At 29.0% G+C, this 14,895-nt stretch overlaps 1 protein-coding gene across 1 annotated transcript; it reads left to right on the top strand.

Annotated features, from left to right (window-relative positions):
* Positions 1–905: 905 nt before the first annotated feature.
* On the top strand, positions 906–7,086 carry LOC123015456 (homeobox protein Nkx-3.2-like). The gene is made up of 2 exons (XM_044415188.1): positions 906–1,098; positions 5,883–7,086. Exons 1-2 carry the CDS (start codon positions 945–947, stop codon positions 6,491–6,493), a joined length of 765 nt encoding a protein of 254 aa, XP_044271123.1. The 5' UTR covers positions 906–944; the 3' UTR covers positions 6,494–7,086.
* Positions 7,087–14,895: the final 7,809 nt, after the last annotated feature.

Here is a 14,895-nt window from a genome sequence, read left to right as displayed (position 1 = left end):
AAACTTATTTGGAAGGTAAAAGTTAAAGAGAAAAGAACAAAAATTTATTTACACATGAAAATAAACAGTGACTAGTTTTTTTGTTTTACTATTTATGCAATAAAAACTCATATAGATCTGATTGTAGTAATAATTTGTATAATAATAAATTATTTAGAATTAAACAATCTGAAGAATTTTGATACACTTTGCAAGCATTTTAATATTTTTAACTCGTTTCTTCATTTATGATATTTTTAAAATAGTAACTGATGTAATTTTTATTAGTTAAAAGCTATTCTAAAATGCACAATTACAAACAGGTACTAAGTGTTTTATTAATCTACTCATTATTATTAATTTGATCAAATTTGTGAAAAATGAATTGTCAAAAATATTCGGAAAATATCGATTTCAAGTCTCCTTTCAGCGTGATTAAATTTCTGGAAACCCGAGTCCTATTTCTCTAATAATCCACCTCAACCCTCTCGCAAATGCCCTCAAAATCAATCAAAACTATCATTAGCTTGCAACAAAATTGTTCCCAACTAAAACATTGTCTTCCATTTCCTGTCGAGCACGTGCCTCCTCATAATTTTCCCTCGAATTAAACAAAAGTTATTAAGTTGATGAAAAGCACAGTCAAATTTCCGGTTTTCCAAACAATCACGTTCACCGTTTTCAAAAATAATTCCGATCGGAATTGATTGAGCGGTCGTCCAACATTGGATAAGAAGCGTTTAAAGAATTAAGTCAAGTCCCACCCTCGACAAATCAAAGTATCGGCGAAAAAACGAGACGAGGAGAGGCTCGACATGGGGGCGACGAGGATGGAGCGAGTCTCGTGGCCGATGGAAGCACATGAGTGGTGTCAGGAGTAATTTAGATGATGAACGTCAGTCAGTTTTACTTCAGAATTTGTTCAAGGAAGACGAAGAGGGCGACGTTTCGGCCCAAAAGTGATAATGGATGAAGAGTGCGGCAGTTCCAAAAATGATAAGATTTGTGTCGGGTCGGTTACGCCCTTTTCGATTAACGATATTTTGAAACACAACAAGTGCAAGGAGGAGGAAATGCAAGAGAAGGCCCTGGATATGTCCAAAGCCAGCAAAACACAAGGCAAGTAAAGAAATCCAACAATCTAGAAAAAATCCAAAAACAAGTTTTTTTGCAAAATTATTTTTATCAAAAAATTCAGTTTGATTGCTTTTGTTTTCTTCTTTTTGGCACTAGAGACGTAATGTGATGTTGATTTTTAAGCAAATCTAGTAAGCGACGCGAAGTGACTCAATAAGAAGCAAAAAAAGTTTTAAATTTTTTTTGATAAGTATAGAAAAAAGTAAGTAAGTTTCAAAAACTGTTATAATTCTTAATAGCGCATTGCTAGAGAAGGATACATTAATACAACGATCATGAGGTAGACAAAGAAGGAAAATAACAGACTTGACGTTAGGAAAAACTTTGTATACCTCACGGGAACAAAGTTTTACTTTGCTCTATTGAAATAATGCTTTGTTTTATGTTAATGTAATATTCAATGTTAAGCAAATCTAGTAAGCGACGCGAAGTGACTCAGTAGAAAGCAAAAAAAGTTTTTAAATTTTTTTTTGATGTGTAAATAAGTAAAAAAATATTCATAAAGTTCCAAAAACTGTTTTAGTTTTTAAATTCTTTTAATTCTTCACTGCAAGAGAAGGATTCATTAATACAACAATCATGGGGTAGACAAAGAAAGGAAATAACAGACTCGACGTTAGGAAAAACTTGTATACCTCACAAGAACAAAGTTTTACTTTGCTTTATTGAAATAATGTTTCGTTTTATACTAAGCGACACAAAGTGATTCAGTAAGAAGCAAAAAAAGTTTTTTAATTTTTCTTTAAAAAAAGTAAAAAAATATTCATAAAGTTTCAAAAACTGTTAAAATTCTTAATAGCGCACTGCTAGAGAAGGATATATTAATACAAGGATTATGAGGTAGACAAAGAAAGGAAATAACAGACTTGACGTTAAGAAAAACTTTGTATACCCTACGGGAACAAAGTTTTATTTCGTTCTATTGAAATAATGCTTAGTTTCATGGTTAATGTAATATTCAATTTTAAGCAAATCTAATAAGTGACGCGAAGTGACTCAGTAAGAAGCAAAAAAATTTAACTTTTTTTTTGATATGTAAAAAAGGAAAAACATTCATAATGTCCCAAAAACTGTTATAATTCTTAATAGCACACTGCTAGAGAAAGATACATTAATACAACGATCATGAGGTAGACAAAGAAAGGAAATAATAGACTAGGAAAAACTTTGTATACCCCACAGGAACCAAGTTTTATTTGCTCTGTTGAAATAATGTTTAGTTTTATAGTTAAAAAAATAAAGAAAGAAAAATAAAGTTAATATCGATTTTTAAGCAAATCTAGTAAACGACGAAAACTGATTTAGTAAGAAGCAAGCAGATTGTTAAAAAAAAATTGATAATATGTAGAATATTAAAAAAAACTAATCATAAAGTCCCCGGAACTGTTATAATTTTATAGTTTTTAATAGCGCACTCCTAGAAAAGGACACATTAATACAATGATTATGAGGTAGACAAAGAAAGGAAACAACAGAGTTGAAACAAAGTTTAATTTACTCTATTGAAATAGTGCTTCGTTTTATGTTTAATGTAATGTTGATTTTTAAGCAAATTTAGTAAGTGACACAAAATAAGACGTAAAAAAGTGTCAAAACTTTATAATATTTAATTTATTTTAAAATGTCAAAAAAAATGTAAAGCTCCAAGAACTGTTATAATTTTTAATGCTAGAGAAGGACGCATTAATACAACGGCCACAGGGCAGACAAAGAGAAAAAATAACAGACTTGACATGTCTCACGGGAGCAAAGTTTCACTGTGCTCTACTAAAATAGTGCTTAGTTTTATGGTCAAATTACATTTTTAACATACAGAATGTCTCAAAAACTGTAAATGCGTGTTTTTGTGGCAATAAAGAAATCGGGATGGCACACTCGTGACACAATAACTGGGCATCATGGTACGTGGTGGTACCCACAGTGGAGCTTTTAGCTTAAAAGCTTTTTGCACTTTGCGTTACTTAATTTCGGTAATTGGTTGGCGAATAGTGGGTTTTTGTGGGATGGGGTGAGATTTATGACATCATTTAAAACACATTACGGTCGAGTTGCGTCAATTTTGTGAAAAACGAAATGATTTTTCCAAGACAAAGAAAGGGGAAATTGGGTGGGTTTTGTGTGTTTTTCTAAGGGAAATAAAATTTTGAATTTATGCGTTGGTGCTTTGGTGTGAAAATATTCAATGGAAAATGATTTCGGATTTTATTTATAGAGGAAATGGGGGCACTTTATTGCGATTGCGACGCGGTTCTACAAATGAGCCAATTTTTAATTGGCATATTAAAAAAGTTATGAGACAATTCTTGACAGAATAATAAACAGAAAAAGAAAGCTTGAAATCGAAAATTCTGAAAAAATTTTGAATTTTTGATCAATTTTTTTATTGTAATAATAAGTTATTTTTCTAATTTTTATTGAAAGTTTTAAGATACGTTGTCAAAAGTTATAGATTATTAATAAAGTGAGACTAGGAAAAGTGACAGTGGCAGTGACATCACTTACTTGCCCTGTTTCTGTTACAATTTTGAATAGTTTTGACGATTTTAGCAATTTGCCCAACGTTTTTGATTTATGTGTTTGACTTATAATTTGGAATTTTACTTGAATTATAATTTTCGAGTCTTGCTTATGCCACATTTTTGATTGTGTTTTTTACAATTTTTTGTACATACTTTGTTTAAACCTTGAATTATTTAGTTTTGGCTATAATTTTCTTAGAAAATTGAATTTTGGGTTGATTTTACTTTTCTACACCTTTTGTTTTTGACACTTATTCACAATTGACAAGATTATTTGTAACTTTGTCAATTAAATAACTAATTTTTTTGCAAGTGAAGTCTACTTATTCTGCCTGCGACATTTGAGATACTTTGTATGTTCTTATTTTGCTGTATGTGTAATTTGTTTTAGAATTTATGAAATTTGTCTAACTATAAATCTTGTTACTATTTTAGTATTTATTAACTGCCTACAGAAAAGTTTAAATATTTAATTTGTTTTTAATTTTCTCTTTGAACTAAAATTCACTAAAATTCTTTTCCAACTACAAAACTACTTCAATATTTCTAGACTGTTTATAGATTAATGTTTTCAGTTTTCAAAACTAAGTTTTTTTACATTTTTCTTCATATGTTTTTAGGCGTTTTATAAAAATTTTTTTCGTCATATTAAAATAATAAACAATAGTTTGAATCACAATTTAAGTATAGCTGAAGAAGGTAAAATGACTTGTAATACCTTATCAATAAGTTTATCTACATAATAAATATATGAATTAAATTATGTATTTTGGAAAAATTTGATGGCACTACAGTGTCACAATTTTACTGTCTGAAAATAGTTATTGACAACGTATATCACGTAACCTTGATCTTCTTATTAGATGTTTTCTTTTCGATTTTAGACATTTTAGACATTTCTAAAACTACTTACAATTCTACTCTCTTTGTGTTAAATAATTTTGTGAACAATTTTCTAAAACAGTCTTTTAACAGTTTCCACTATAAAATTGAACACAATTTTAACATTTCTTGACGAATATTTTCGGGTTATAAAGATGTTTTTTTTTCTATTTGTTATATTTTTCTTTATATTCACGGCGTTTTAAAAAGCAAATTAAAGCAAATTTTTCTTCATTTACCTAACCAAGATAGTAAAAGTTCGTATCACAATCTTAGTAAAGTCCAATAAGCAAAAAGTGCAAGGAATAGTAGGTATGTTGTCAATTTGTATATATTTAAGTATTGATAAAATTATTTCTATTAAACTGAGTTGCAAATAGGTTTAATTTTGTCATTTTTAAGATGTAACTTTATTTTCATATAATTATAGTTGTTGATAACGTGTAGGATATCAAATAACTTTGAGACATTTAAAACTGATCTTATATTTTTCAGTTTTGCCAACTTAATTTAAAAGTCATTAACACTCTTTATGGTAGTTGTACTTAAACTAGATTTTTTTTCTTATATTTAGAAAAAAATAAATTATTGTTTATGATAATAAATAAATTATTGTATGATTATAATAAATTATTGTTTATGAAACGATTTTTATATCTATTTTTGCATAATTTTTGTTCATTTTGAAATTACAAGTTAAAGAAACATACAAAAAAAGTACCAGGCGTTCAATGGTCAAATTGGCTTGTGATTTTGACATTAAGTTGACAACATTTAAAGTAGAAACAATAATAGAAATAAAAATCAACAAGTGCTTATTGTCTTTTGTGTTCAATGTTGCCAATTTTAATAAGAAATTTAATTTAACGCTTGCCGGTCAAGATTTAACATGCGCTTTGTTAAAATTGTGATCAGAACAGATGTTCTTGAGAATACAATAGTAGACGCATTTAACCATCTAATCACTATTTCGACAAAGCGGAATAAAAGTACTGCTCGTGCTTTTTTCCATATCTATTTTTTCTTATTTACTCTTATTTTATTTGTTAAAAAGGCTCAGGATTATAAAAAAATCTTTGTTTGAAACTAACAACAAAAACAACACATGAAAACTATTTGTCTTATTTATCTAATTACTTATCAACTAAGCTACTAAGCCCTTAGGAAGTTTTTCTGTCTTTTGAACTATGTGTACTATAACACCAGTTTATATAAAATGTTTTATTTGCTTCAATTTTTTTTTCGATAATTTATTTAAGGCAAAGCATTTTCCATGTATTAATTTTTTAATAATGCAACAAAAAATGAAATAGATCGTTTTTTTGATGAAAATAGTTGTTTGTTGCAAACTTTGTGTTGTTTCAGAACCTTTGTCCGGAATCGCGACCCTCTCCCCGGACTTCATCCCGGCAAGCCAATCCGAGGAGTCCGGTCGCGACCCCAGCCAACCCGGACGCAAGAAACGCTCACGCGCCGCTTTCACTCACGCGCAAGTCTTCGAATTGGAGCGCCGTTTCAGCCAGCAGCGCTACCTCAGCGGTCCTGAAAGAGCCGACTTGGCCCAAGCCCTGAAACTCACCGAAACCCAAGTGAAGATCTGGTACCAGAATCGGCGCTACAAGACGAAACGGAAACAACTCCAGTTGCAGGAAAGCTCGATGATGAACCAAAACGCCCGGAAAGTGGCGGTCAAAGTGCTGGTCAAGGACGACGTGCCGCTTTTCCTGCAACAGAAAGGGCCGGTGTACCAGAAAGGCGCGTTTTATGCCGAGCCCAAAGCTGATTTTTTCATTTATGATCAGCTGAAAGGGGGGCTGCCGAAGTATCCGAAGAGTTTGCACGAGTCGATGCTGAGTCTGTGTCAGCAGTATTCGAATTCGATGCAGTTGTTTCCGTATTTTAATTATTACCATCCGGCGATTGTGGGCGGGTTGGGGCAGCAGGAGGACGAGGGGGAGGGCAGGGAGCAAAATTGAGGGGGAAAAGTGAAAGGTTGAGGTGTTTTACTTTGTTTAAATGAGGATCAAGTAACTCTGCTGCGAAAAAATTAATTCAATTATTTAGAAAAAAATTGATTAAAATTCTTATAACTTATTCATAAAAACAAAATTTCAATAAATTATTAAAAACTAAATAAAAATGTATAGTCAAACGCAAAAAAATGGACAACACATGGGTTAAGTATTTCTTTGTAACTGAAAATTTTTAACAATGAAACTGTTGCTATGCTTTTACATTTTGATGTTTTTATTCTGGATTTTTGAATGTTTTTACTTTTGAATTCGATTTTTTGTTAATATTTAGGTGTCTTACGGACCTTGATTTTAATTATTTTCAAATTAAAAAAGTATTTGTTAAAGTAGATTTAAAGAAAAAAGTATTTGCAAGTGTCAAGTTGAGATGAGTTGCGCTTTATTAAAATTGTTTGATAGTTATAGTTTTTACAATTACATTGATGTAACAATAAAACTAGTCACTATTTTAATAAAGCGGACTAAAAGATCGCTTCCAGATCCAGACTACCTACAAACTTTTAATTATAAAAAATATTTTCTAGAGAGATTTTAGATGTTTTTATATCCCAATACTATTTTTTTATGTTTTATTTGACGCTTTTGAAATAAAGTCAAAAGAACAAAATATGTGTTCTTAAAAACTATATTTTAACATGAAACTTATTTTTTTTTTGTTAGAATATCAATGACACACATCCCAGTCTTAAATAAAAAATGTTTGCTTTAATTGACCTAAAGTAAAAATTATTTGCTAATCTTGCGTCGATATATGGGCTGCGCTCTATTAAAATTGTGGTCTGATTTTCTTTTAATAGTTTATTACAATTTGTATTTGTGCTACAGTGAAACTAGTCACTATCATTTTGACTTAAAAAATATATATTATATATTTGAAAAAAAATATCTTTTTTTTCTTATTTTTTGTTTTAAAGTTTCATTTGATTTTTAAAATAAAGTAGGCCAAAAGTACAAATTATGTGTTGTCAAAAACCATATTTTAAATAGATCAATTTTTACTAACAAATCATCTCGAAAATCACTATCTCTTGGAGAAATTTTGTTAAAGTGTCGTCAATGACGTAATTTGAATCACATCTAGAATCTAGATACAGTTATTGTCAACGTATACCTCGCTGATAGCTTTGACATTATTTAAAAAAAAATGAAAAAAAGCTTGAATATTAAAACATTGTTACTGTTTTTACATCCAAGCGTAATATAATTAGTGACAAGGTATTTTACTTACTGGTGGCCTTTACTTTAGTATTTTTTTTATAAAAACTCCAAGAAAAAACAAATTTTAAAACAATAGATAACAATTGTCGACTTTTTTATTGTTTTATTTAAATAAATATTACCTACACTGTGGATGAATACAATTTTTGATAATATTAAAAATGTTCAATCATTGACAAAAATAATGTCACAATAGCAAAAAGTTACAATAACATAAAAAAAATTTTTGTTAAAACATCACTACTAGTTTTACAAATTCAGCTATATTTATTATCAAATATGGTTATTGACAACGTATATTTTATAACCTTGACATTTAAAAGTGGGACAATATTTACATATAAGAATAAATGCGACAAATTTTATTTAACCTTGACCCACTTTATCAATTGTATCATTATTTTGGTAACTTTTAAGAAAAAAAAAAACAAAACAAAGGAAAACAATAGGAAACAAAATGTTGATTTAATAAATTTTCCTATTTAACTAAATTTTGTGTTAATTGCATTGCAAAAGAGAACAAAATTTTAAAAATGTATTGTTATTAACAAAATTAATGTTTTATTAGCAAGAAAACACTCTGTATGCATAATGAAAAATTGTTTATTTTTTATTTTTTTTAGTGTCGTACTAGACATTTTTATCAGTGAAGTAACAATTTTTTCAGATTTTGTCATTTTTAATGGCAAAAAGCAACACTCAAATTAGCCGACATTTCTGTTTTGTAATTTTTACTTATACATGTCTGTTTTATTTATTAATTGTACACTAAAAAAACTATAAGAAAAAAATGTTGATTTGTTAATTTTTTTTATTTAACAAAATTTGCATTTCAGAGAACAATTAAATGTAATGTACAGTCATCGACAAAATTATTGTCTAAATACCGAGGAAATACTGTATTGATATTGTAAAACTATTTTGTTTTGTTGGTTTTGGAATAGACATTATTTTTGTCAGTGAAGTAACAACTTTTTAAAATTTTATTATTTTTAATGAAAACAAAAACAAAACAAAAAAAAACAATAAGGAAAAGATTTTGATTTATTAAATTTCTCTATTTAACGAAATTTTATCTATTATTTGCGTTGCAGAAAAGAACACTAAATTAAATAAAATGTACAAAACTAATGATAAATACTATCTGATATTTCAAAACTGTTTTTCTTGGACTAGACATTATTTATGATAAAGAATAAACATAACTAAGAAAAATTTTCATTCGCGTTTGGACAACACAATTGTAGACAAAAAAATTTGTTGATAAAAATTTTTGAGAAATTTTTCAATGGTGTTATTTTTCCTTCTTTATTGTTTTAGTTTCCGCTTATTTATTCAGATCGTTTGAATAAATTTTTTCCCAGCAGAGCTGCCCGGAAACGTCTGCTCAAATCCTCAACTTTCAGTTAAGTAATTGAGGCATCTGAAAACGTGATGGACTTGTGTTTATGTTAAACGACACCGTCTTTCATTGCCGCTAATTTATTAAGAGACTTGGAAAAACATCTTCAACCTTGTCATCGAGATTTTTTACGACAAATCACTTTAGTACATAGAATCGTTTTTCCATCGTTTCGTTGACTGAGCACTGTTAGATTATAAGTCGTTTTTCTTACTTATTAGAGTGCAATAATTCTACTTAACCAAAGTAATAATTAATTTATGTAAATACCTCTGTATCATAGTGTAAATAAATAAGTGAACACTTTGCCGCCTCTTTTAATCAATGATCTTGTCCGTTTATTTTCCTTTTGTGTACCTATCTGAGCCCTAAATATTTATAATAGTTCTCCAGTCAAGTGTTGTGCACATGGTAACACTCATAATTTAAGTGTAAACAATATGAAATTACTGACGTATATACAATTACGGGGGAGATTGAGTTACTTCACCCTCTTCTACCACCCAGGAGTGATTTTTAAAATGCCAAAGCACTGTTTACACGACGTAAAAGGCTATTAGAGCTTCGATCACGATAAACACAAGTCAAAGTCTGAAAGCTCGACTCAAAGAGCGCTTCCTATGCCAATATACACATTTCTCTAATGTGTTTTCGCGATCGCTTTGTTCTATCACATTGAGTTATTTTCACGCTCCTATTTTAAAAGGGGATTAGCATATGAATGTGTGAATAGACGAAATTACGAATGGAAATTTCAATTGACTATTCTTTCGCAATTACGGTGCTCGAAGAACTTGGAAGTTACTTGGCTGAAAAAAGGGATTTTTCAGGAGGAGACAGCGAACTGTAACGGCGGCCGACGCTGAAAGCTTGTGTGGACTTGGGTGCTTGAATAGCAGGGGGCGCTTGATGCTATTCATTGGGATTATAGAAATTGTTTATTTTGTTAATCGGGGGGTGATGAATGTGTTTGTGGAGTCATTAAGGGTAAACAGAAATGCGATATTGATGATCCGGTAATGATTTTACCGGATTTTTCACTTAGTGGTATTGATTCCGGAAAAAAGAAACTAGCAAATTGAAAAACAAAACAAATACAGCCGAAAATAAACATAAAATGAAAAAATCAGGTTTTTTGTGTTTTAAAGTTTACTTTGTATATTCATTTCTTTTGGATGAGATAATAATTTTGGATTAACGAAAGTTAATAATATTTTCCAAAAGAGATTTTACAGTTATTAATTATCCGAACGATTTCATTCTTTTTCTTAAGGTTTTTGGTACATGTAGGAAGGGAATTGATAGTTTCCATTTAAATACTATAATTTTATTATAAAAACTAACTTAAAAAATACATAAAAAAATAAGAATTTAAATTAGCTACATATTAATATCCCTAGAAATATCTTAAACGGATTCATACAAAAAAATTAAAAAAAAAAATCCTTACAATAGCCCAGAAAAAGCTTTTCGAAAAATATATTAAAATTTCCTATCTTAGCAAACGATAAGTTAGGCTTTAAATACAGAGTGTTTCAAAAATTATTTCAAAAAGAATTGTTTAAAAAATGCAATTGAAACGTAAGGAAAACACGAAAAAATTACTAAAAACAAAACTGAATAAAAAAACTTTGAAAATCAAAAGCTTGGTGCTGTGGGCCTATGGATAATAGCGTTTGTGTTTTATCATAATTTTATTATTTTCTTTTCTGTTAGACTTCTTTTAGATGCTTTTTTTTAAGTAACAATTGTTGAAAATGTTGGGAGATGTTGTGCAACACATTTTTGTAAAATTACGGAGTAAATATTTTGATAAATTTTTCGTTTTGATATTGATTTTCTTATTAATAAAGATAAATCAGAACGAGTCAAACCACTCTATACTCTGTTCTCTAAAGAGAGAAATCTAGGTTTTTTGGTCGTTTCTTATTGTGATTATGTTGTTTTCTTACTAATCAAGTTATACAGAAAAAACAAAAAAAAAGTTTAAAGATGCTAAAACAAATATACCTACCTACAGAATGTCGCAGAAATAATTGGAAAATTATATTTAAGATTATTATTATAAAAATTACTATTATGGTCTAGACACTATATATTTTATAAAAAACAAACAAAACTTTAGGTTAGACTAGGAAGAAAAAAATTATAAATTTTCTACAGATCTGCTGATAATTCTTTTTAATTATTTCGACTTGTTTTTACTGGTTCTGAGGTTGTTTCTTCAATTTTAACATACTTTGTATGCACAATCTCTAATAAGAGTAGGTACTTAGTTTATGGAAAAATTTTCATATTTATTTTTTTTTGTTTTAAAGAGCATGTAACAAATTACGAAATTTTCAATAGTTATATCTCAAATCATCGATAATGTCTATTGCACGAAGTGCACAAAAGTATAAAAAAAAATTAAAATTAATTTGGCATACTCGAGGAGTATTTTGCAGATTATTTCCCGAACAAAATTTACAAAAATCATATTTTCGTTAGGAGAAATTAAAAAAAAAATACGTCAAAAAAATTGAATGTCAAATCTTAAATTTCTGAGATTCATCATATCAGATTCGCGGTAATTTACCACACGTGCTGAATTATCGCGTAATTTGAATCTAATTGGATGAATTTCAAAAATTTGATTGGCTTAAATTTTGTAAGGGAAATAGTCTCATTTATTTACTTCAGGTAGAAAAACGAATAAAAGTAAATAAAAAAAGTTTTTATTTCAAAAGTAATTTAATAGTACCTACATGGACAGGATGTACAGTCGCGTGCAATATATTTTGGTCGCCAATGCCAAAAAAATTATTTTTTTACTTCGGAAATTTTGCATTTTATCTTTTATGATTGATTTTTCTGTCTCAAAAAGTCAAAAATATTTTAAACGTTGATTTTTATTATCGCTGAAATTATGACACAAATTTTAAATTATGCAAAAATAAGTCAAAAAATGACATTGACGATCAAAATATATTGCACGCGATTGTATGTATTAAAAAATGGTACATGCTGGTCATGAAAGTTTCATTGTGAACAAACCACCGAATTGAAAATTATTAAAATTAAAATTAAAAAAATACCCGTTATTTAGTTCGTTAATTTTGGTATTAAATATGATGGGAGATTTTAGTTTAAGATGTAAAAACTTTAAAAGAAATGTCTTGGTGTACAGTAGACAATTTTTTTTATATCAATTTACATCTCAGCCTGTACGTCGTGTACGTAGAAAAAAATATGGATACACTAAAAATATGTTTGCACTTACCTACAAATTACAAAAAATATATAATGTCTAAGGGTTTTTTCTTTTATTACATTTTGTGTGTACAAAAAATAATACGGAAATACTTACTTTATGGAAGAATTGCTTTATTTTTTGTTTTTTGTATATTTAAATCAAAAATTATTTAATAATTACTCGATACACCATATTCCAGTCAAAAAGTTACTAAAGTAATTATACAAAATGTGTCAAAAATAATTATAAAAGCATATCTATAAATTGTAGGTCAAAATGTTTACACAGTGTTAAAAAAAGATTGTAAAATGTTTAAAAGTAATAGTATAGACCAAAATAAACAAAAAAGTTTTAATAAACACGGTTTTGGAGAGTCTAATGAGAAAATTTTTACAATTTTTACTAAAAGTTATTTTGTTTGAACAGATTGCAAATAATTATTTTAAAAAACGAATAATTTTCGATATCTTTAAAATCGTTACTTTGCGGACTCATGTTTATTAAGGTTTTTTTGTTTGTTTTGGTTCATAGTATTACCTCCTAAATTATTTTACAATTTCTTTTAACACTGTATATTAAAAAATATTTAGTTTATTAATTTTGGTATTAAATATGATGGGAAATTTTAGTTAGGATCTGGAATGTAAAAACTGCATTTTTTTACATCTATTTTTTTCTTATATCTATTTATAGCACAGTCTTTATGTATTTAGACAAAAAGTTTAGGTATACTTTATGAAACAATTTTTATATTAGTTTTTTTATATTTTTAATTAAGTCTAAAAAATATGCTTTTACAAATTACAAAATAAAAGCTGAAACACTACCAGTACATTTGTCTTTTGTCGCTATATTATTCAATGTTGCCAACTTAAATTCAAAGTCACTTTAACTAGAATTTTTTTCTTTTTTTTCCTTCTTTGTTAAAATTATGATCAGAATGAATTATTTTTTTGAGAATACAATCTTCAATATGTAATCCTAATCACTATTTCGACAAAGCGGAATAAAAGTGGTCTTACTAATATAAACTGTTCAGTATTTTTTATTCATGTCTATTTTTTCCTCTTTATTTTTTTTGGCTCAGGGTTATGAACAATACACTTTGTTGTTGGTAAAAACAACTTTTTATCGTGTCAAAAGCTTAAATTCAATTGGTTTTTTGTTTATTTGTTGTTAGTTTATTGTCCCAGCTCCCCACGTCCCTATCTAATCACTCCTTTAATCCTCGGAATTCCCGCTCCCTTTCTCCAGCCGCCATAAATTGCTCTGTTGTGTCGTACACATGTAAGTCATCCGAGGTGCCCCTCCGGTGGCGCCAGCGCCGTTGGAGACGTGTGGGGCTTTCAATTTACATAAACCAGATGACCATTCCATGGCCGAGAAAATGCTTTCATTGTCTGTCACTCCGACTTTCTCACCTCGATTACAAAATCGCGACAGGACTTATCTAAAATGTGGCCCCCATTTAGATTACGTCCCGTTCCCACGTGTGCTCGTAAATTAGTCCACGTGATGTATGAATTGGGGCTTTATTGCGGCGGTTTTTTCAACAAGTCTCTAATAGCTGTGAGATTTTCGGATTTTGTTTATAATTAAAATGCCGAAGGAGGTTTTCATGATGAAATGTGGACGAGGATAAATAATTCATTCATTCAAACACTCGATTTTTTGATCGATTTTTTTTTGTGGGGTTTGGGCCCCCTGTTGCGCCTGTATCTCGCCCCTTGACGTGTTAAAGTGACAAGTTGGTAAAAGTGGCCAATTTGTTATCTATCTCTTCTCTGTCTGTGCGTCTAGTCGGATCGGCTCCCAAGCAATTATCTGCCAAATTATGACACTTTTGCATCAAAAAAATCGACTGACGTTTATGGACATCCGTGTCGTCGAGGCAGAAATGGAAAAGGCGCCATGGGCCTAAAATTAAAAAAAAATGGATTATTCGAAGGCAAAATGAAATATTGGTGTCATTATAAAATGCAGATACGTTGTTCGAATAAAAATGTCAAATAAAATAGGAGATATGTTTTTAGACGGATATACGGCGGCGAGGTTTGTGAAGCTCTGAGTGCGCTTTAAAATAAACATGATACAATGTTGGCGTAATTTGTGAGGCAGGAAGAAATTCCAGTGCTCGACTTAATAATAAGATTTTTATTAAAATGCAGCAATTTGTTTTTCTTCAAACTTTGCAGTTTTTTGGTCAAACAAAAAAAAACTCAAAAAAATTAAATGAACAATAGTCAAAAAAATAATACGGAAATAGGTACTTAGTTTATAGAAGAATTGCTTTATTTTTTGTTTTTTATATATTTAAAAAAAAATTAAAAGCAAACTATTTTAATTTTCGTGTCAAAGTAGAAAAACGAAAATAGGATTAAAGAATGTTTATATTTCAAAAATTATTTAATAATTAACACCATATTCCAGTCAAAAAGTTACTAAAGTAATTATTCAAAATGTTGCAGAAATATTTACAAAAGCATACCT

Source organism: Tribolium madens, unplaced genomic scaffold (assembly GCF_015345945.1).
Source record: "Tribolium madens isolate multiple individuals breed KSU strain unplaced genomic scaffold, Tmad_KSU_1.1 Scaffold_19;HRSCAF=116;Tcas5.2_LG9, whole genome shotgun sequence".
Classification (NCBI taxonomy): Eukaryota; Metazoa; Arthropoda; class Insecta; order Coleoptera; family Tenebrionidae; genus Tribolium; species Tribolium madens.
This window is presented reverse-complemented; position numbering and strand designations above follow the sequence as displayed.

Bases quoted from the DNA above. Each gene is read 5' to 3' on its own strand.
- LOC123015456 (XM_044415188.1), top strand. From the start codon at position 945: ATGGATGAAGAGTGCGGCAGTTCCAAAAATGATAAGATTTGTGTCGGG. The intron at 1,099-5,882 runs GCAAGTAAAGAA...GTGTTGTTTCAG, and splicing joins CAAAGCCAGCAAAACACAAG to AACCTTTGTCCGGAATCGCG.